The sequence below is a fragment of the Phaethon aethereus genome (assembly GCF_964289735.1).
Source record: "Phaethon aethereus genome assembly, chromosome: 16".
NCBI classification, from domain to species: domain Eukaryota; kingdom Metazoa; phylum Chordata; class Aves; order Phaethontiformes; family Phaethontidae; genus Phaethon; species Phaethon aethereus.
This window is the reverse complement of record NC_138592.1, coordinates 2,610,544-2,630,717: the sequence shown is the minus strand read 5'-3', so window position 1 is coordinate 2,630,717 and position 20,174 is coordinate 2,610,544. Positions and strand designations below refer to the sequence as shown.

Sequence of the window (20,174 nt, the reverse complement as noted above, 5' to 3'; positions counted from 1 at the left end):
TCGTAAAGGTGTGTCTTGGCACCTACAGGACAGCAGACACAAGAGCTGGGTCTCTCCTGGGATGGTATGAAAATCCCCTCCCGACTTGGCAATAATTTGCAGTATTTGTCAGTGACTGTATCAAGAGCTGGCACCCCAGCCTGGGCTCTGAAGAGCTTGCAAGGCATCTGTTTTCCCCTCTGAAATATTTCAACATCCACCTCTCAGGAATCCAGGAGCCCAGCTATAACCATCTAAAATCTCACTTCTCGGGACTCGGTGACAAAAGGCAAGTGTTTCAATGATTTGCTTTTGGGAGAGAGGTCGGAAAAGGTAAGGAAGCCAGAGGAGGTGCAGGCAGCCCGGGGCCAGCTTGGGCAGGATGGCAGGCAGCCTGCAAGAGCTGGTCTGTCCGCACGCCGTCCCACACCCGCTGGCAGCGTGCGGCAGTTTGGGACGCTGAGCTCGTTTGGGAGTGCCAAGACGGCGTGGTCCCACATGGCAGCTCGCTGCGGGAGGCACACACGTCCCCCCTTGATTTCCCCCCTTGGCCCTGGCCGCTGTGTGCTGCGCTTCTTGAGACGCTCAGCCGGGTTTGTGTTAATTGGTGATATTATAGCGTAAGGGCTACGTCAGCCTGGAAGAGTCTGCTTGTGCTGATGGGGATATTGGCTAACTAGCTGCTGGATGATGAATTGGTGCTAAAGATGTTCTAATTAAAGACAGCATTTAGTTTACTGCTGCTTTATTAGTCTTCAGATTGAAGCAGAGTCTCCTTAGCTGATATAATTTCCTTCCCTTCCCTCACCCCCATCTTCCCCACGTTCTCTTTCGGTAGGTTTCCTCCCTCTTTTGTGTTTCTGAGGTTTGGTCCTTTATGCCAGCCAGTATTTTTCACTCCTACTTTAACTAATGGAAATATAATTGCACATGCGTCCGGTGGTAATGATGGCCGTAAGGAACCATCTCCACATCCCAGTTCCTCTGCCTATTTCTTTGTCAAACACTGTTGCTTTCAGGTCAGTTCTGGCCTGCAGAAAATATCTCAAGTAATAGAAATGACTGGTAGTAGCTGAAGTAGGTATCGGTGCCTGGAGGTAGACTTTTCAAGGCTGTAGCTAGTAGCACTGTACAGGTAAAACACCAGCAGTGTCCCAGGCTCATCAGTGCCAGCTCCTGCTAATTACAGCCTGTCCTTCTCCATCCAGCATCGGTGGTGGCTGCTACAGTGAGGAAGGGCTTGAGCTGCCCAGAGCCCATTTTTCAGCAAGTGTTGGCCATGGTGTTGGATGCAGCCCGCTCTGGGGAGAGGTGGGAAGCCCCGAGGGAAGAAGTCGGGAGCAAGCCACGCGGCTCGCATCAGAATGGCACATCTCGAACCCTTCATGGGAAAGTTACGGCGCAGGGATGTGCGTGCTTTGTCCATCACCGCTAACCAAACCACTCACCCTACAGCCCCTGCGTGCCAGGACCCTGCCGGAGTCACGGGCACAGAGCGAGCGGAAGGGACCCTGCCCCCCGGAAAGCGGACCTGCCCCCTTCCCTGCTCCCCGCGGAAGCCTGGCTGGAGAGCAGCGGCCGGGGATCCAGCAGAACCGGGGTCAGGTTGCAGCAGGCTCCTCCTCCGGAGCCTGCGGAGCGCCGAGGGGAGGCGGCGAGCTGGAGCCGGCGGCTCCGGCTGCCTTACCCGCACCTCGCCAGCCGGGCTGGGGACCCGCATCCCATGGAGTGTGCGGGCCCCCCCGCAGCTCCCCGCTACCCCGGGCGCATCTCCCCACCGCCGCCCGCCTCCAGCCCGGCATGGAGAGCCTGAGCAACGGCCTGAAGAAGAAAGCCACGGAGCAGCACCACAGGGCAGAGGTGATGATCGCTGGAGAGCAGCTGAGGTAGGACGGGACGGGGCGCTCCCGCAGGCTGGGGCAGGGCTGTGCCCGGGGGCAGCTGCTGGGGCTCCGGGCTGCGCGCTGCTAGCAGCGGGCTCGGAGCCTTGAGCGAGCGCTGGTCCCCCCAGGCTGGCAGTGCCTCCCCTCCCCGGTATCTGCTGATCCCCCCCTCACCCGCCAGACCAGCGGCGAGCCAGGTCCTCTCCCATGTTACCTTGTCCTGCTGCTCCTCTGTGGGCATCTCCTGCCCTGCACCTCCGGGCGCCAGGGGACTTGGCTTTAGGTGGCAACGGGAACTTTTAACGCCTTTGCATCCTCTCCTGAACCCAGAGCCTGAGGTGGTGACACCGAGCAGCCTCCCCAGGGCGCCGGGTCGCCGGCTGGCTGGGGACAGCACCGCCTCTGGGGGCCTCCGCACTTTTGGGGGTGGTTTGGGAGGTCGTCCCAGGGGTGCCATGCACCTGCGTAGTTTTGCACAGCAAATGTAGGGTCTTCCCTCTCTTGACAGTCACTTTTGGGAACTTCAGCTAGTTTGTAGTCCTAGTTCTTGAGCAACTTCCGAGGCTTTTTTCCTTACGAAGACAGAAATACGTTGTCCTATGCAAGAAAACCTGTGTGGCTGAGAAGGCGTGTTCCTTGTGTCTCTGGTGTCAGAAACCCCCACTTTCTTCTAAGCACGCGGCTGTAGGCTTCTCTGGCTCTTGAGCAGGGTTTGCTTGTTTGTATCTGGAGGCATTCTGTTTCATTTTGAAATGTGGGTGGAAAATAGGAAATAGATCCTTGAGAAATGTAAAGAGCCCAGAGCACAAGTTTGCTAGCATTGGGTTCCTAAAATTAGCTTGGCGTTGTTATGTTGCCCGTTCCCAGTAAGTCATGTTAGCCTTAGCTTTATTATTTGTACTTCACCAAGGATTGATAATTTCCAACTGAGAATTGGGGCCCTATCTTGAAAACACAGCCAATGTCCAAAGTGGCTGGATTTTAAATACGTAGTGATGGTGAGTCGGATTTTAGTCTATTGTCTTTCACAAATATTACTGTCCTAGCTCCAGAAATTAAGTTTTTTCCTTAAGCAGTGTCCGGGAGAGCTGCTGTTGGGGGTGGAGGCTGCATCAACCCTTCCCCTTCTACAAGGGCAGGCTTGTTCATATTTATATTTCCAGTATTTTACTCCTCTGGAGTGACTGAGGTTTAAAATGGGTCCTATAGCCTGGGCCAAAAGAGGGGGGTCAGGTGTTCAGAGAGAAAATAATCAAGACGTGTTTAAAACTGATCAGAGCCCGTGCAAGGGGAGTGAGGTGGCTTCCTCGCGCCTTTCGCTGGACAGGAGCATGTCGGATCCTGGGACCATTTGGTGATTGTGAGTGTAAGGAGAATAAATTTGTTTGTGAACAGAGCTATTCTAGTGTATGTACACTGTGCTAGTTCTCATAAGCAAGGTAAAGGCATAGTACAAGTGTTACACTCTTCTGAAAACCAGTAATACCAACTCATTTTTCCCTCCCAGCATTTGTCTGGCAAACTTCACTCCTTATTGTCAGCATGGATGTACCTTGAGCCTTTAAAAAGGATGCTAAAGGCCTGCAGGGAGGGAGTATCTTTCCATTAGTGTGACTGGGATAAAGTTGAATAGAAAACCCCAAATATACATACTTTTGAGGGCACCTATCTCTTTTTTTTTTCTTTTTTTTTTTTTCCCCCCCCTATAGCGGGAATGCTGTGGAGCTTCCTGGTCAGGGAGCTCCCAAAATCTGAGAGTTTTCAGACCAAGCCCGTTGCAGCAGGTCGCAACCTTGGACTGCTTGGTCCTGCTCAGTTTGCTACCCCGGGGTGAACCTGATGCAGGTTATCTCTGCTGGAGAGGGTGGTAGGAGGGCTAGGAAGCACACACAAGCGGAGAGAGGAGGTGAGAGCCCTCACTTCAGACGCTGTCATATGCTAAAACTGCCATGCTGGGAGGCACGCACAGTTTTGCAAACACCGCAGTGTGGGGAGCGGACCCGACCTGCCTTTGGGCGGCCTTGACCCCTTCGTACCCCTGACCTGCTCTTGGAACGCTCGAGCTCTTAGTTGCGTGGAGAAGAGCGGGTGGGATTCATCTGGCATGACTGCTCTCTTTAGCTGTTTTACGTGGGTGGTGGGTCTGAATGCCAAGGAAGGATCCCAGAGCACCCAGTGCCCACGGTGATGGAAAGGTGGGTCCTTTTGCTGGTGGCTTGGCACAGAGCGGCCACATCCTTCTGCTTTGGTCTGGGCAGGAGCCTGCTCCCAGTGCAGGAAGACTGGAAGGAGCTGCTGGCCAGCACGGGGTGTAAAACCCGGGAGGAGGGTGAAGAGATGGGCACCGACCCGCCGCTGGGCTCCTCCTTCCCTCCCGCTCCGCTGGCTGAAAGGGGAGTCGAGTGATGCAGAGCTCGCCGAGTGCTCGAGCCTGTCCCCTGTATTTTGGGGATCTTGCAGCCTGGCAGGTAAGGAGTTAGTGATAGGGATCTTCCTGGGGCCTGGATGACCAACAGGTAGCAATGGGGAAACTGAGGCAGAGAGGCTGGATGATGTCTCGGGCAACGGCAGACAGGGCAGGGCTAAATGCCCGCGTTGTGCTCCCCTGCCCTTCCCCAGGTGAGGAACAACGAAGCATGTAAAGGAGCCTCAGGCCTGCCCTGACTCTTTTAACCTCAGTCAGCAAATAAGGCGATTGTAGCTACGTAAAATCTCAAACATTTTTTTTCCCCCCTGTTCTCCGCTTCCTGCCCTGCCTCCCCGCTATTGTATATAATCAAACAAACCTTTGCTCCATCTTTGCAGTTCTTTGGCTTCCCCGCAAGTTTGCAAATACCTCTGAGTTTGGTTTGGCCGCAGGGATGAGCCTGCTCAGTGTCAGGATGCGTTTCCCAGCCAGAAACAGCCACGCAGGCGAGGGCTGAGGGAACGCTTCGTGAGGATGGCCGGGAACAAAACGAATCCTAAAGGAATCGAGGGAGAGTGGACGCTGTGCCGGGGGCTGTCTGTCTGCCAGGGCCCTTCGCTTCCGTGGGGATGCTGCTTCCTAGCCCAGGAGGAGGAAGAGGAGTTTTGGGTCTTGAGTCTCTCCCGCCAAAAATCCGAAGATACCGATTTCCACTGATATTTTGGTCTTGGGTTTGAGAGGGCTGCTGTCTCAGGCTCATTCCTTATATCTCCTGCTGTCGGTCTTTTTGTTTCAGACGCATAAACTTGCATGAAAATCACACTAGTTTTAGTGGGCGTTGTGTGTTCCTGGGTGGTGTTCTGTAAAAGAGGCCCAATTAGTCATTTCTAATTGCAACAAATGGCTTATCTGCACAGAGATATACTGGAACAGCTACCGCGCTTGGAATTCACACCCTGCTGTAATCTGAGTTTCTCAAGTATAGACAAGTCCTCGTGCAGTCTTTTCTGGGTATTCCTTGTGCTCAGGTGAACCAGCAGTTCTCTAATAATGCTGTTAAGCTGCATTAATCGCTCTTAAACGTAAAATGTACTTGTTAAATTTACGTCTTGGGCAGAAAAAGTGAGAGGAGAAGGAGGGTTTTTCTCCTATAGAGAACAAAATTGTGATTTCAGTTACTGTCCAAAATTTGCAAAGGTGTTTTATTCCGATACTCAAACTGAGATGCTATTAAATAAAGTGCTCATCCTTTGATGCTCTGCAAATTGATCTCACTTAAAGGTGTGTAGCTGAGTATGCCAAAATTTGTATTCCTGGCCAAAAATCTTGGGTCCAGAGGAAGTTCGGTGGTTCTGGGCTGAACCTGAATCTCTTGAAGTGGCAATGTCCTCCTGGAGGAATCGTGGGACGCTGCTTGATGTGGTGGCCACCAGGTGTGTGTTATTCAGAAGATGCGACTACATGATCGGAGTGACCTTAAAAAGCCTGTTATGAAACTTGCAGCACTGGTGAAAGCGAGGACTGGGAAGTAGACTTGTGCTTGCTGGGATTTCTTTTTGAGATTTAAGTCCTGGTTTCCTATATAATACAAGTAGGAAAATAAAACATCTCTGTGCCACTCTGGGCTGCCACAGGCGCGCACAGCTCTCCCCTCTGCCCCAGAACATACTGGCACTTTTGCAGACTGGGAGTGCAGCAAACTGGGTTTTCCTGAGCTGGTTTGCAGCAGTCGTTTTGCCTGAACGTGCCTCTCCAGCAGCTCTTTTGCAGATACGCTGTTGTAGCTGTTGCTGCCTTTTATTGAGCTCTTAAGGTTTTTTTTTTTGGTTTGTTTGTTTGGTTTTGGTGTTTTTTTCGTTTGTTTTTCTGTAAAGATAGGAACAGAAAAGATCCTTCGGGTGACGCATCTTTCCAGGGCCATTCGTTTGTGCTTTACCGCTGTGGGAACGCGAACCAGAGTTAATACCCTTGAAAGATCCACCTTGGCACCCGAGACGCTCAGGCTCTGCTTCGGTGGGTAGGAAGTGGTGGCGGGTGCCCCAGAGAGACGTTCCCTCTCCACGCGGGCGCGGGCGAGTTCCTGGTGCGGAATATTGCTCTGGCCGTGCAACGACGGCGCGGTAAAGGCAGCACCTTTTCCCACTCGAGAAATCCCTTTGCTCTGGCGTAAGCCCCTGGTTTATACTCTTGGTTCTGAAGTCGTGTGACGTGTAAGCACACAGAATTAATCACGAGAGGAGCTGCGCGGGCTGGTCTCCAGCAGTGGGCATCCGTAACGCCGCTGGGAAAATGCTGGCCTGCCGGAGGAGCGGGGAAGTTGTGCTTGTAGCAGCTGAAGTGACTTAAACTCTCGATTCCCTAGAGGTTTGTGGTTTTGTTTGGGGTTTTTTTGTTTTTTTTTGTTTTTTTCCTCTTCGATTTACAGGGCTGCAGCTCTGCCTTTCAGCAAGGTTACGCAGGATGAATAATGATGTCTGTGTAGTGCCCTTGACAAAGCAGCAATTTGGTGACACGCTGCAGCAAATCCGTGGGAAAGCGGCGCACCGGCTGCCAGGCGAGGAGCCTTTCGTAAGGGTCGACCCTCGTGTTCCAGCCAGCGTTTTTTCCTTGTGTTATGCTACTTTATTTTTCTTTCCTTTTGAAGAAGTGATTGTAGAAGTAATGCACGTGGGGTAGGCTTTGGCATCTAGAAAACTCACAACATTGTGTTACACATCCTTCCTTAATTTTTCTTTTTTTATCTGGAAGCATGATTATAAGGCACTCATAATGTCACCGGCTTTGTTTTTGCAACATCGTGCGTGGACTGGTTTATAGAGGGTGTCAGGGAGCTGTTCGAAGACGCGGTTGGTGTTGCGTCCTTCTGCGTCTGAGGGACAGAATTTGTCTCCTTGTAGTTGATGGGAAACAGTAAACAAGAGGAGAGTGAAAAGACCACGAGGACATCCGAGCTGTGCAAGAGGGCAAACTTAGCAAATTTAAAACAACCCAAGAATGTCCAAGACGCTGCTGCTCCAGAGGTGCTTAAATACCACTTAATTCCTGTCCTGGCAATTGTTCCCTGTAGAATAGTTTCAGCATAAGTATATTTTTAATTTATTATTTTTGTAAATCCTAGGTTTTAGTAGTATTGTTTGCTGAAAATCTGTTTCTCCCCCCCCCCCCCCAAAAGATCTGTGCATTTTCTGCAGTATTCTGAAATGTGATTTAAAAAAAAGACCTATAGGGGAAATAATATTCTCCTAAGCAGTTTCTAGTCATGCCTTGTGTGATTATGGTCTATGCGTTATTGTGGGTAAAGGTACGTGTGTGTGTGTGTGTGTATATATATATTCTTTATAGATTCCTTCAGACTCTTGATAGCAATAGAGTACTCTTGGTACATTTCTTATCTCTACCAAACATGCCCCTGAAGTGGCATCCCACTTGCTGATTATGAAGGAAAAAAAAAAAGCATATAAAAAAATGGCTGCTTGTCTTCTGCCATAGCAGGGGGACGTCGGGGTGGGGAGCCTCGCTGCCTGCAGTCGCTGCTGACTGCGTCTGATTGCGTTTTGACAGTGGACCATGAAATAAAGGAAGGAAAAAGCTAAAAACTCTAAAAAATAGTGGGCAGCTGTATGTGGACTGTTCTCTTCAGGTAAAATCCGTATGCGGTTTGACTGCTGGTCACTTGTGGGAATGAGCCTTCCAAGTAAAGAGAGTAAAATACTGAATATAGACTTCAGTATTTGAGGGAGGCCTGTCAAAGGCAGGGCTGGGAGTTGGTTCTACAAGAATCTTTGGTTTAGTATTTTAGTTACCAGGAATGTCTGAAAATATCTGTTAATTACATTGGCTTGTAGTAGGCTCAGCATTGATTACAACAATCAGTTACTAATTCTTCAACAGAAGGTTTTATCTTAAGACTTTTGAGACCCTAGTATTTGTAAATCCTACAATATAGGATAACCCATTATTATCTGACAGATTTTTTTGGTATTTAAAACTTCTCGTATGGTGCCTGAAACTGTTGTCCAACATGCTGTGTTGTCCACATAACTTCTTCAAAAAGAACAAAAGAACTTGAGGCATTAAAGAAAGAAAGGCTGCAGTGATTAATGCCTTTGTAAAATATACTGGCCTGGGGCAAAACTGTGAATTGAAATTAATAATTTGAAACCAGAAACATCCTGGCGTTACAGAGGAGATGTTAAATTAACATCTCCCCTCTGAGTCTGCTCATGCACTGGGCATTTTCCAGGGTTAGTATTTTGGGAACAGTCATGGCTACAGGGCAAAAGTTTGGCTCCTGGACAGATCTCCTGCCAAGCTGGGTTGGCTTTGGCTTGAACACATAAGATCTCTGTGCCTTGTGGCTTGCTCAGTTGTTAAGGTCCTTTTAAAAGCCAAAGCCACACTCACCTGAGTAACTTTCACTCATATATATCTTTCCATTGAAGTCACAGACTAGCTATAACATCAGGGTTTTCAGGATAGGGCACTTCTTATTCTGGTAAACTCTGTCCCAGTCTATCCCAGTTTGAACCAGAAAATGTCAAGACTGCTGTCCGCTGTTGCTGTGGATTAGTAGGTACATGGATTAGTAGGTAGTGCGTGGCATCCACCTGGAACTCTTAGATGCAGAAGAAATGAGTGCTGCCGTTGCCACTCCCACCCTGAGCTATGACTAAGACTTTGTCCTGGGGGCCCCTTCATTCCTGCTTTCACGGTTATGGGGAAGGAGAACTAGGCACAGAATCACGCCAAGATGACAAATACATGTACTGTTATTTTTTTTCTGTGGTTAGACTCTTCTTCACAAGCTCCAGTTAGCTGCTGAGTATTTTTTTAGAGGCTTGTTTAGAACTAAAAGCCACGTATGGTTCAGACTGAGTCTGGTGCAGGCAATTATATAACCTGCATAGTGATACGAGTAGAGAAGGGGATGATGGAGAGGCTCATGCAGCCTTGCAAAGCCAAGAGGTTTGGTTGACTTTATAAGTCACCAGGTGCTTGCCAGAAGTGCCAAATCATCAGTGGTTTCTCCAGGCTGGGCAGACACTAGGCTATTAGACCCAAGTTCTGCTGTAACACCAGCTATGCTCAATGGCTGTCTTTCTCTCTAGGCTTCGCCTCCACGATGGGAAGCTCATTAAGGACAGACGTTACCACCTCCGAACGTACCCAAACTGCTTCGTGGCAAAAGAGCTCACAGACTGGCTGATTGACCACAAAGAAGCACCAGATCGAGAGACGGGCATCCGCCTCATGCAGAAGCTAATGGACCATTACATCATCCATCATGGTGTGTGGGTTTCTCTGCTACCTGCTGAGCCTCCCCAGGGAGCTGGCTCTGTATCTGGTCACCGTGTGTGTCCATCAGCCCAGCATATGGAAGCATGGTCAGGTCCCTCTTCGTGACCCTCCTATGGGTGAGGGCTCCTGGAGAAGCTGGGAGATGATGGGCAGACATGAGGCTGCATGGGGTTGGATCCGTGTGAAGCTGCAGTGCTTTGGGGGATATGCCAGTTCCCTGCCCCTCAGAAAAGGGACTGTGCACTGGTGAAACAGCATCTGAAGTGGCTGTTATTTGAAAGCCAGTTCAGTAATGCCTGACCCTACAGCAATTGCATCAGCAGCCGGTGGTGGATATTTTTACAGAAGCTGGTCTAGCTGGTGTTTGTGTCCTGCAGAAGTGGAAGGCGACTGGTAACACATGCTTCCCAGTTTCCCCATCCATGCTGGGGGGGACAACACCACTCAAAGCAAAAAGTCACCTGGTACCTGTAAAGCTGGGGCTGAAGCAACCCTGTAGGGATGCCTGCCTTGGGAATTAGGTGTGAGATGCCATTTCAACGGCTTGTCTGTGGAATCTGTTAAAAGGAGAAAAAAAAATAAGAGGGGTGGGCAGAAAAGCAGCTTGGTGCTCAAGCCCAGCTCTTAGTATTCAGGCTTTGTTCTTTTTAAAAATTATTTGGAACATTCAGCAGTTTTGGATTAACTCAGATCATGTGGTCTGTGCCTGTCCCTGAACTGCAGAGCAATCCCCAAGGTCCAGCCCTTGGTCCCGATACAACAACAGAAAACAAATGCTTTATGTTAGCAAAGAGCAGTTTCTCTCCATTGGATTTTCAGGCCCGATCGGGAACAAAAGTCCTGGATTTTCAAACAGGGCTGGGAGAACACTGCCCATGGTGGAAAGGGTTGTGAGGTTGTGGCTGAGCTGCTGACTCTTGGCTGAGCTCGCTTGCTTCCAAGTCTTTGGGACACGAGCTATGGTAACCTGGAGTTGGGTGGTAGCTTGTCACAAGAGGATGAAGCTGAGGAGACAGGAGCAGATGACAACCATACCAAATCTCTTCCCACCCTCTCTTCCCCCCTCTTCTCTCGGGTCCAGAAATAGCTGCCTTGGACCACTGCAATGCAAACACTCTCTGTTGCCATCTGCTACTTGCTGAGGTTAATGCCCTTTACATTAAGCTGCCTTGAATAAAAATAAACTGCTGCTGTGCTTTATCACAAAAGCGTAAAGCTGAAGCAATGAGTTCTTAGTTAACCATTAACACTCGAAACTGATTATTTTTCCATCTCTCCAGCTGATAGTTTCAAATAAATCCATTAGTTAATTAAACCTGCGCAGCAGTGGGTACCAGTGCTGTTTTGATTGCTTATCGTGGGCACGTCCCTCCTGCTTCTGTGGTAATTCCTGGCAGGACACAGAAGTTGACTTTCCAACTTGCTTTATGACCATTAATTTTTGTTAGTCCTGTGGAAACGGGGCTGGCTGTTAACTGCAGTCCTGTGCTAAGTGCTTTGCAACTGGCTGTCTAAACTGTTTACCCTCTTCTCTGCTGGGATCCAGAAGATGATAACTATCTCATGAAGATCATTGTCTGTGCTACCTCTTAATGGTTTGATGTGGTTTGAGTTGTTATTCTGTTACATGCTGGAAACATGTTGAAATTGGTCTTCAAATAGCAAAAATGCTTTGGTTTTCTACGGGCGCAGTCCTGTAAGGTTTTACATTCAATTCCTGTTGCAAAGACATCTGAATCCGTTGCTCCTTGGAGGTGTTAAGATGCAAACCCTCATGTTTTAAAACAACCTTCTTGACCTGCCTTCTTGCTTGATGAGTCATGGGCTTTAGCATCCCGATTTCACGCCAGGACAACTGCTCGGGAGGGGTGATGAACTCCAGATAATCTGACAGTTTTTAGCATTGAGCTCCTCACCAAAAGGGGAAAGAAGGTTAGCCAGTCTGCTCAGAAGAATGAACAAGTGTTAAAATTTTCACAAGCAATATCATACATCTTTTGAATTTCACTCTAGTGGATTAGGTTACTTTAGTGAGGAAATATTTGTGGTTTTTTTTTTTTCTTTTCCTTTTGACTAATTTTCTTTGTTTTCTGGGCGTATTCTTTACTCTTTTTTCACTGTTGAAGTTTCTCCTTCTTGCTTCAGATGGGTGGACCTGAAGAAAGGTAGGCTGACTGAGCTGGACTGTGATTTTTTTTTGGCTGTTTTTTGTGTGTATGTCTTTTTTTTTTAAGACTTGTAGTCTAGGAATCTGCTGCAGGCAAGTTTATCTCAAAGCCATATCCCAAATATTTACCTGCTAAATGTTGCATGCACTTAACAGCCGTGCATTTACAGACTGTGTGCTGATTCCCAAGATAAATATGAAACTGAGGCTTTTCATATTGATTTGATTATTCCAGTTGTGTGTGCACCTATGTGTGAAGAAGAATTTCTGTTGAAGTCAGTTTGCCATGCAAATGAATTGGGCAGGGTTGGCACAAAATGGTGTGGACAAGTTGGTGTCATTGCACATTTTAGCTTACAGGTATTTTTTTGACAGGGACAGAGGTGATTTTATGGGGTTTTGGATGCAGTGGAGGAGGGTTTCCTCCTGTCCTTCAAGTCTGCTTATGTGTGGCAGTAGCTTTCTAAACAAAACTGGTTGATACAATTCTGTTTGTTTTCTTTTAGTCTAAACCAAAACATCAATGTTTAAACTAAAAACAAAACAAAAAAACCACCACCACCAAAAAAAAAAACCAAAAACAAAAACCAAAAAACTTCCCAGTTTGTTCTAATGAACGTTTTAGCGTCTGGATCAAAATGTAGACTCGAACTCAAACTTGCCCAAGGTGTGTTCAGTGGGACTGACGTCTCCCACCAGCACGGGCTGCAGGGATTCATAAGCATCTAGTTTGGGGACCGAAGGCTCGGGTGCTGGTTGCTGCGTGGTATGAGTGGCAGAGAGAAGGACATGGCATGCAGCCCCTGTAGCTTGTAACCTGGAGATAACACCCTGCTGAGCCTGTGCCTCGCTCTGTCCCTCATGGACTAACAGCCACCCCCGGACTGACGTCCCTGCTCTCAACTCCTCCTTTCAGTCTGCGACGAGCACTTGGACTACAAGGATGCCAAGCTGCTGTACCGCTTCCGCAAGGATGATGGGACCTTCCCTCTCAGTAAGGACGTGAAGGTGTTCATGAGAGGGCAGAGTCTTTACGAGAAGTACGTGAGTCCTTCCCCTGCAAAACAACTCTCGGCGAGAGGCGTCGGGAATGTGCGCCGCTGGCTGCGCTTGCTGACGCTGCTCTACAGCTGGGAGCCACGGCTGCAGCTGGCTTTTCTCTTCCTTCTCTGTGCCCCGTGCTGTAACGTTGGGAAATGCTGTTTCCTGAGCCCTGCCACAGCTGCGGGACAACCGGCCTCCTTGGGGCTGGGACAGGAGCTGTGCTGTGAACTCATGGATGCTTTCAAGGACCCCAACCCAAGGACAGGTTGTGGGATCTGGTACAGGGAAGCACTCGGGTCCAGTCTGCAGTTTGAGCGCTCCTGGGATGGACGCGTCCAGCGCATCTGCCTCCCTGGGTGAGCTGCTTCCACCCAGCACTATTAGTTCTTGTGTCCCACCAGAATCAGCAGAGTGTAGGATCTTCAGGACCCTCGTGGGCCTGGATCCCTGCCTCTCGCTTAGCCTATTTGCAAAATTTGTAATGGAAAAACTAATTCTCAGACAGTAAAGAAAACTCCTTCCACCTCCCAGTGTTTAGTTTTCTTCATGTTGATTGTTTCTGCTTCTAAGTCCAAGCCACCTTCCCAGGTACCTCACGGGTCCTTTTGTTAGACTGGGTTCAACCACAGACCACCCTCTGGACCCCTTTCCTTGAACAGCCTCTTCTCCATCCTCAAGCCCTGGCAGTCAGGTTGACAAACTGGCACGGGGGGAGATGTCCTTCAGCCAGGCGGGCGGGGATTTCGGCCGTCCCCCGCCCCTCTGGCAGGCGTGCACCCCTTGTGCTTTGCTGTCGCTCGGCAGCGGTGGCCCCGGGACCGGGGAGAGCATCTCACGGCTGAGCCCGCTGCACCCTCTCGCGGAGACACTGGATTTAGCGCTCGCGTGTGCTGCAAACGGGGTGTGCGTTTGCTGAAACGCGCCTTCTCCGTCGGTTTGGACTATCTGCCGTTGCCTGCGTGCACTCGGTTGCTTGCTTGGCTGTCCCCTGTGGTCTTTAGCTGAGGTCACCAGCTGAACTGATTTCGCTGAAGCTGCTTCCTCCGCTGTGATGAAGATTTACAAAGCTGCCTGACTGCAGCTCTGCATTTTTCCCCCCCTTCCCACTGCTCCCAGCAATGTTTTGGCTGTACGGCTTTGCCCGCTTCTCTTGACCGTGCTTTGGCTGGCTGCAGCTCCCGTGTGGGACGGCAGGGCCGCACAGCGTCACGGGGGCTGTGTCCCACCTCTGTGCCAGGCTGGTGAGCATGGAAGAGTCAATTCTGAAGGTGAGAGAGGAGAACTCAGTGAAGTACCAGAGGACGTTCCTAGGCTGCGAGATGATTGACTGGCTTGTCCAGGAGGGAGAAGCGGAGAACCGAAAGGAAGCGGTGGAGCTGGGACGGGCGCTGCTGGAGCATGGGATCATTCAACACGGTGAGTGAGGGTCTGGCTGGAGCCAGTGATGGAAAGCAAGGGATGAGCATAGTTGTCAAGGCTGTGCTAAGAACAAATCCCCATTCATGTCATGCCACAAGTGCTGGTCAAGTGCCCACTCGGAGATGGCAATGGGGCCTTTTAGTGCTATGTTTGGAGCTGGTGACCTTTGAAATCAGAGCAATCTTCCACCAGCGACAAAGGCTTTGAGCTGAAATCTGAGCTCTTGCTCTTCAGTTCTCCAAAGCCTCTGGCTGCAGGGCTGGGGTCCATGCCTGGGTTTGGAGGGTTGGGTAGTGAGGTATGCAGCTCTGCTTGGCTGGAGGTCATAAGCATCTGCAGGGATTAAACTTTCAATTCAGATGGCAGGGAGTCCTCTGAGTGTCTTGGGACAGGTGGAGGGCTGTGACTCGATGATGCACCCCTAGGACATGGCATCTCTTGGGGAGGTGGCCTTGCTCTTTGTCCTTCCCTACAGGTAGTGTTCTCAAACAGTCAGAAAAGCTGCAATAGAACACAGAAGCATTAAAAGCAATTCATCTGGGTCCTCAGTGTATGTGCTATGTGTTTTCCGCACTCACTCAGCCTCTCCCTCCTCCCCTGTTCTCTCCTAGTCTCCAACAGGCATCACTTCTTTGACGGTGACATCCTCTACCAATTCTGGATCAACTTTCGACGAAGGCGTCGTCTCACAGAGTTACTCAATGAGAACTCTTCTCGCGCCCTCTCCGAGAGCCCAGACAGCCCCTTCTGTCTTCGCAAGCTCAATCCAGACCCAAGCAACAACAGCTTTCTCTCTGGTAACTGTGGATGTGTTCGTGGAGGGCTGTGAAAGCAAGAATTACATTACCAGAGTATCCTAAATCTGGGGGTGTTGTTCTCGCAGGGTGTAGGGTGTTCCTCCAAGCATCCTATGAAGTGACCATCCATCTGTTTGTGGTGGATGCCATGGTGCAGTTCCAGTCTCTATTGTGGCTCCCCATCCCAGGAAAATAACTCAACTTACCATCATCTCAGCTGTTGATCTTTCTTTGAAGCTCGTTTTATTCTTTCTAAGCTCTAATGCCATTTTCCATCCATGCTTGCCTTTCAGATGTGGGTCAGGCTGGTGGGGGAAGTTTGCTCTTTTAAACTCGTCTGTTCCTTTCTTGGGTAATTGTTATTTCTGCCTCTTTCAGTCCAGACCAACAAGGAGATCAAAATTGTCTCAGCGGTTCGAAGGAGCAGCATCACTTCCCTTGCTGGAAACTCCAACCCCTACTTCAGCGCTACTCCTACGTTGGTATTCCCTCCTGTGGCTGAGTGCAACCCCAAATCAGGTCTGGGCTTCTGCATTGCCCTGTCGTGGCACAGGATAATCTATTCCTTCAGGGCATGGGCTAGCTCAAGCCTCGGGTCCAAACCCATCCGCTGCCAGCTTGGTGACTTGCGAGAGGAGAGGGTCAGCCTCACCTCTGAGTCTTGACTTGAAAAGTTGTGCAAGTGTTTTGAGAAACATTGAGACGAATGCAAAGATTTCTGTGTGCAGTAGCTGTGGCTGGTTCTAACATCTGTTCTCCAGCCCGTGGTAATCCCCAGGCTGCCTCGTTATGCATTTTACTGTACGAAGCCCTTGGTTCTGATAGGATCTGTCACCTTCTGCTCTAGTGTTAAAGAGACCCGTCACCAATGAAGAGCTCCTGTCCCCCGGGGGCCCCTACGTCAAGAAAACACTAACTGTAAGTGACCATTACGAACGATATTGCTAATCCAACAGTATTGAGCTCTCTGCCTGCTTTTTGATAGCTTTCTGTCTGCTGCTCTGACGTCTGTATGTTGAAACTTTGACTTCCTGTCATGTCATCACAGCTCTCTTGGTGAGTCTCAGTGGGTCGATGTCCTCAGATACTGTTGTCGGTGAGCATGTGCCCAGCCTCCGCTTTAGTTTAATGTGTATCAAAGGGGGAAGTCAGGTTCCTGGACGGAAAAAACTCCCATTTATTTTTTTTCCGGCTCCATGCAAACTGTAGAATCAGTCGAGTCTTGTGACAGTTGAGACTTTGACACACATCCTCTGTGTCACACAGATATCACCTTTGTGCACGGCTTTACGCATCTTTCGGGTACTTGCTGCAGATCAGATCTGTTGATAGGATCCATCAGCATCTGATGGAGCAGCACTGCACAGGGAGCATCTGAGGACCACTTTTCCCTTTCTTTGGATGGGCTGGGTTTTTTCCCACGGACAAAACAAACACACTGCAAAATCTCCAGGATGCTGCAGACAACCTGAGTTTTGGGGTTTTGCTTTTCTAATGATTTCTAAAGTTGTAGGACCGGTCAAGGCAGGGTGCTGGGTGTGACTGTTGCAAGACAGTTCCTGCCCTGGGGATTCTATCGTGCTTTATTTTTATGTAGAACTTCTCAGCCCTTTCTTGCCCACCTTTGAAAGGAGGCATCTCACGGTGTCCAGTTCAGGAAGCATGAGGGCTGTCCTGCCACACTGGTTTGACACAAGGGGGGTTACAGGAGAGCTGTGGGTCAGGTTCCCAAATTAACTGTAGAAATTGGTGGGAAGGAGCAAGAAAAAGAGAACTGGTGATTAGTGTGGCATGTATGAGGACATGCCATTCATTCTACTCCTGAATGCTCTTGCCCTGCCCTTCAACTCTGCCAGCCTGGGCCTTTCATGGCTCATTTCCTTCTGCTTAGCTGTGCAGTTGCTGTTATTTATTTATATGGGTAATGTGCAAAGTCCTTTGGGAATTCCTTTTCTCTTTTAGTCACATCAGATGGCCACAGTATTACAGCAAACTGCTCTGTAAGACTGAGATCAGAGTGGGGAAAATTAAGACTGGCTACTTGCACCCTGGATATGCTTTCCTGTGCCAAGGAAAAGGCACCGTGTGCGTGTCCTGGAAATGTTCTCGACGTGCTCTTGGTGCATGCCTTGCACTGCTGCTTCTGTGCTTCACTCTTCTGCGCTTGCTGGCAGGGAACATTAGTCCAAAAGCAGCTTTGCAGAGAGCAATCAAGCTGTGCTTCTGCACGTTGCTTGGTGCATAGCGAGGAATATTTCATTGTGCTCTTCTGAATGATGGTAGTGTTGGAGGAAATTCAGAGGATTCAGTGTTTCTTAAAAAAAATAAAGTGTATTTTACCCAAATGTAGCAAGACACTGAACAAGGCAAGGAGAGGTGTTAACTACACCTGCAGAGAGAGGAATACACAATCCAGAAGGGCGGAGTGTCTGGCATGCTGGATTTGCAGGTGACATCTGTTCAAAAACCCTTCACAAACTCAGAGTGGAAACAAGGATGCTCTCTGAGACACTGGCACAGGTGAATGAAAAGATCCACCAGGATAAAAGCAGAGAGACAGAGAGACTGTCCTTGAAACCAATACACCCAGGAGGAATTTGTTTCCAGCTGCCACGCTGGGAGCTGTCAGAGATTTATAGCTGCAGGTACAGAAAGCTCCCAGTGCCCAAAGATGCTCTCCTCCCACCTTGGAGGTTGAGAAAGAACTGTGGGGTGACATGGACTATTGCTAACGTAGGTGGAAGCAAAGAATAAAGGTCCTTTCATCTCGCTGGTGGTCAGAGGAGCCTTGAGGCAAACCCTTCCTTTCTCTTCTGCTCATGACAGAGGTTGGGATCATGAGCAGAGCTTTCCACATCACTAGGAACTGCTGCATCTCCTCTATCCAGCCCATTCCTTGGTTTTTGTTCTGCTTGTAGATCGTGGGGGATGCGGTGGGCTGGGGGTTTGTGGTCCGAGGAGGAAGACCTTGCCACATCCAGGCAGTGGACCCAGGAGGACCTGCTGCTGCAGCAGGGATGAAGGTACTTCTTACTTGTGGGGACTTAACAAGAGGCAAAACTTTTACATCCTGCTTGAGCTTTTCAGGCTGAACGCGTCCTCTGTGATATAATCCCACCTCCTACAGCGGAGATCAGTCCGATCGAGTCGGCACTCGGAGCTCGGGCAGCACTGTGAGAGGTGGAGGGGAGGATGCTCTCCGCAGGCGACGTACGCTGCGTCTGGCTCCATGGCGGTGGATTTGCCTTTCGCTGGGGCAGCACAGGGGCTGTAGGCAGCTAACGTTGGAAAAAACCTGTCAAAACAGTTGTCCCTGTGGTAGACTTTGGAGATGCTGAAGCTTTGTTTGAGCTACTAAAAACAAAGCAAAGAATTGCCAGTTCAGCTCCAGTTCCTGCGTACAACCCAAGCGAAGCAGGGGAAGAGCAGAGCTTTATCCTGAATCGCTTGCTCTCAGCTCCCGAGGTGTAACGTATTTTGTTTCTCTGCTATTAACAACGTAGTTCTGCATGGAACTCTTTTCCATATACACAAAAGCTCTGATAACCTTAGACTGATGCCTTGTTTTGTTTCGTCAAGTAATTTCCATTCTTTCCAGCTCAGGTGAAATGAACTTAGGTCTTGAAACACATTTTGGACCCCGGCATGTATGGGGTTTGTGTGCAGAGCTTTAAGTGTGAATGAAAGAAATGTAGAGTTTCACAGTTCCCTGTGAAAACCCCATCAGTGAGGGAGTAATTTCTACAACCTGATACAAGTCTGAAGTCACATGGATATTTGAAATAATAATGGGATCCTTCAGAGGCAGAGTGTGATTCTTCGTTTGCTTCAGGCAGGATTGGAAGGGGGTGGATAAATTTGTTTCATTTACTCCAGAGCCCGCTTCATTTCTCCTTACCTAATCTCATTTGCTACCAAATTGCTAGATGTTAATATTGTGTCTCATTTCCATCTGTGAAATGAACCACTGCTCAGAAACGAGTGGATTTTTTTCTCTATTAGCTCACGGTCTAAATCCCTTTGGTCCCTTTTTTATGATGCAGTGATTGTAGCGTAGCAATTATTAGTGTAGTTTATGGAGTGGTAATGCTTCAGGGTTTGCGGGATGTTGTAGGAAGTTATTTGCATTGCAGCCTCTGGCTCTAGTCAGTTATGGGCAGAAGTTGCCGTGAAGACATTGGCTGAAGGTGACCTGCCCTTCCTCTCCTTGCAGGTGTGCCAGTTTGTTTTCTCAGTGAACGGTATGTATGTTTTGCATCTGGACTATCAGACCATCAGCAGCCTCATCATGACAGGACCACGAACTCTTGTGATGGAAGTCATGGAAGCCATTGAATGAGCAAAGGAGTCTCATGCCACAACTGTTTGGAAAGGCAGGACACTCCACTGAGCAAGGATGGACTGTGGGGAGGGACCAAGCTTGACCTTTCTCTCTGAAATGTTAACCAGGCTTTTTAATATATTTTCAAATAAAACTGTTCTAATGGAGAAGTCTTGGATTTTGATAGTGTTGAAATATTTGGCTGTACCTGATCCTGAGAGGGTCTCAGCTCCTTTTTAATGTCGGTGGGAGAGTTCAGCACATCATGAAACCAAGCCTTAGAACAAGCCATTCACCCAGCCAAGCGGCAAGCGGGTGGTACAAGCTGGTAAGCAGCGAGAAGCTTGATACCATGCAAGTGAGTATGTCTGAGCTCCCCCGAGGTGTCTGTGCAGTCTACCAAGAACACAGTGTGCTTTCCAGATGGCCCGCTAAGCCGTGCCATCGACTCTGTCAAGAAAATAAGGAAACGAATAGAGTGATGTATGCTTCCTTGTGAAGAAACTCTAAGGCTCCTGCTACTCTCTTGGCTTAGCCATGCTCGCAGCCAGGACTGCTTGTTCTTCCCAGCTGAGTTTCTTGAAAAGGTGAGACTTCCATGATTGTGCTTTTTGTGCCTCCACACCCCAGTAATGCTTAAATTCATTAATCAGCTTCACTTCGGCGTGGAGCCAGGCAGAGGTCCCAGATGTCATAAGCTGCTACCAACCTGGTGACGGCAGGCAGTGGGGGAAGGAGAGACCCTAAAGAGTGTCTGCCCGAAAGACAATGTGTCATAGTCTGGGAGGGAACAGAAATGAGTGAAAGCCACCAAAATCCATCCCCCTGGGCCCTGCTGATCCCAGGATGACTTCATTTG

At 49.2% G+C, this 20,174-nt stretch overlaps 1 protein-coding gene across 1 annotated transcript; it reads left to right on the top strand.

The window, feature by feature from the left end:
• Positions 1-1,594: 1,594 nt before the first annotated feature.
• On the top strand, positions 1,595-19,333 carry LOC309410779 (DEP domain-containing mTOR-interacting protein-like; the record flags this gene model as incomplete). Its single annotated transcript, XM_082007234.1, has 9 exons — positions 1,595-1,865; positions 9,378-9,556; positions 12,651-12,774; positions 14,016-14,194; positions 14,809-14,994; positions 15,373-15,513; positions 15,842-15,912; positions 17,913-18,017; positions 19,208-19,333. The coding sequence occupies exons 1-9, from the start codon at positions 1,780-1,782 to the stop codon at positions 19,331-19,333; spliced, it is 1,197 nt and encodes a 398-aa protein (XP_081863360.1). The 5' UTR covers positions 1,595-1,779.
• Positions 19,334-20,174: the final 841 nt, after the last annotated feature.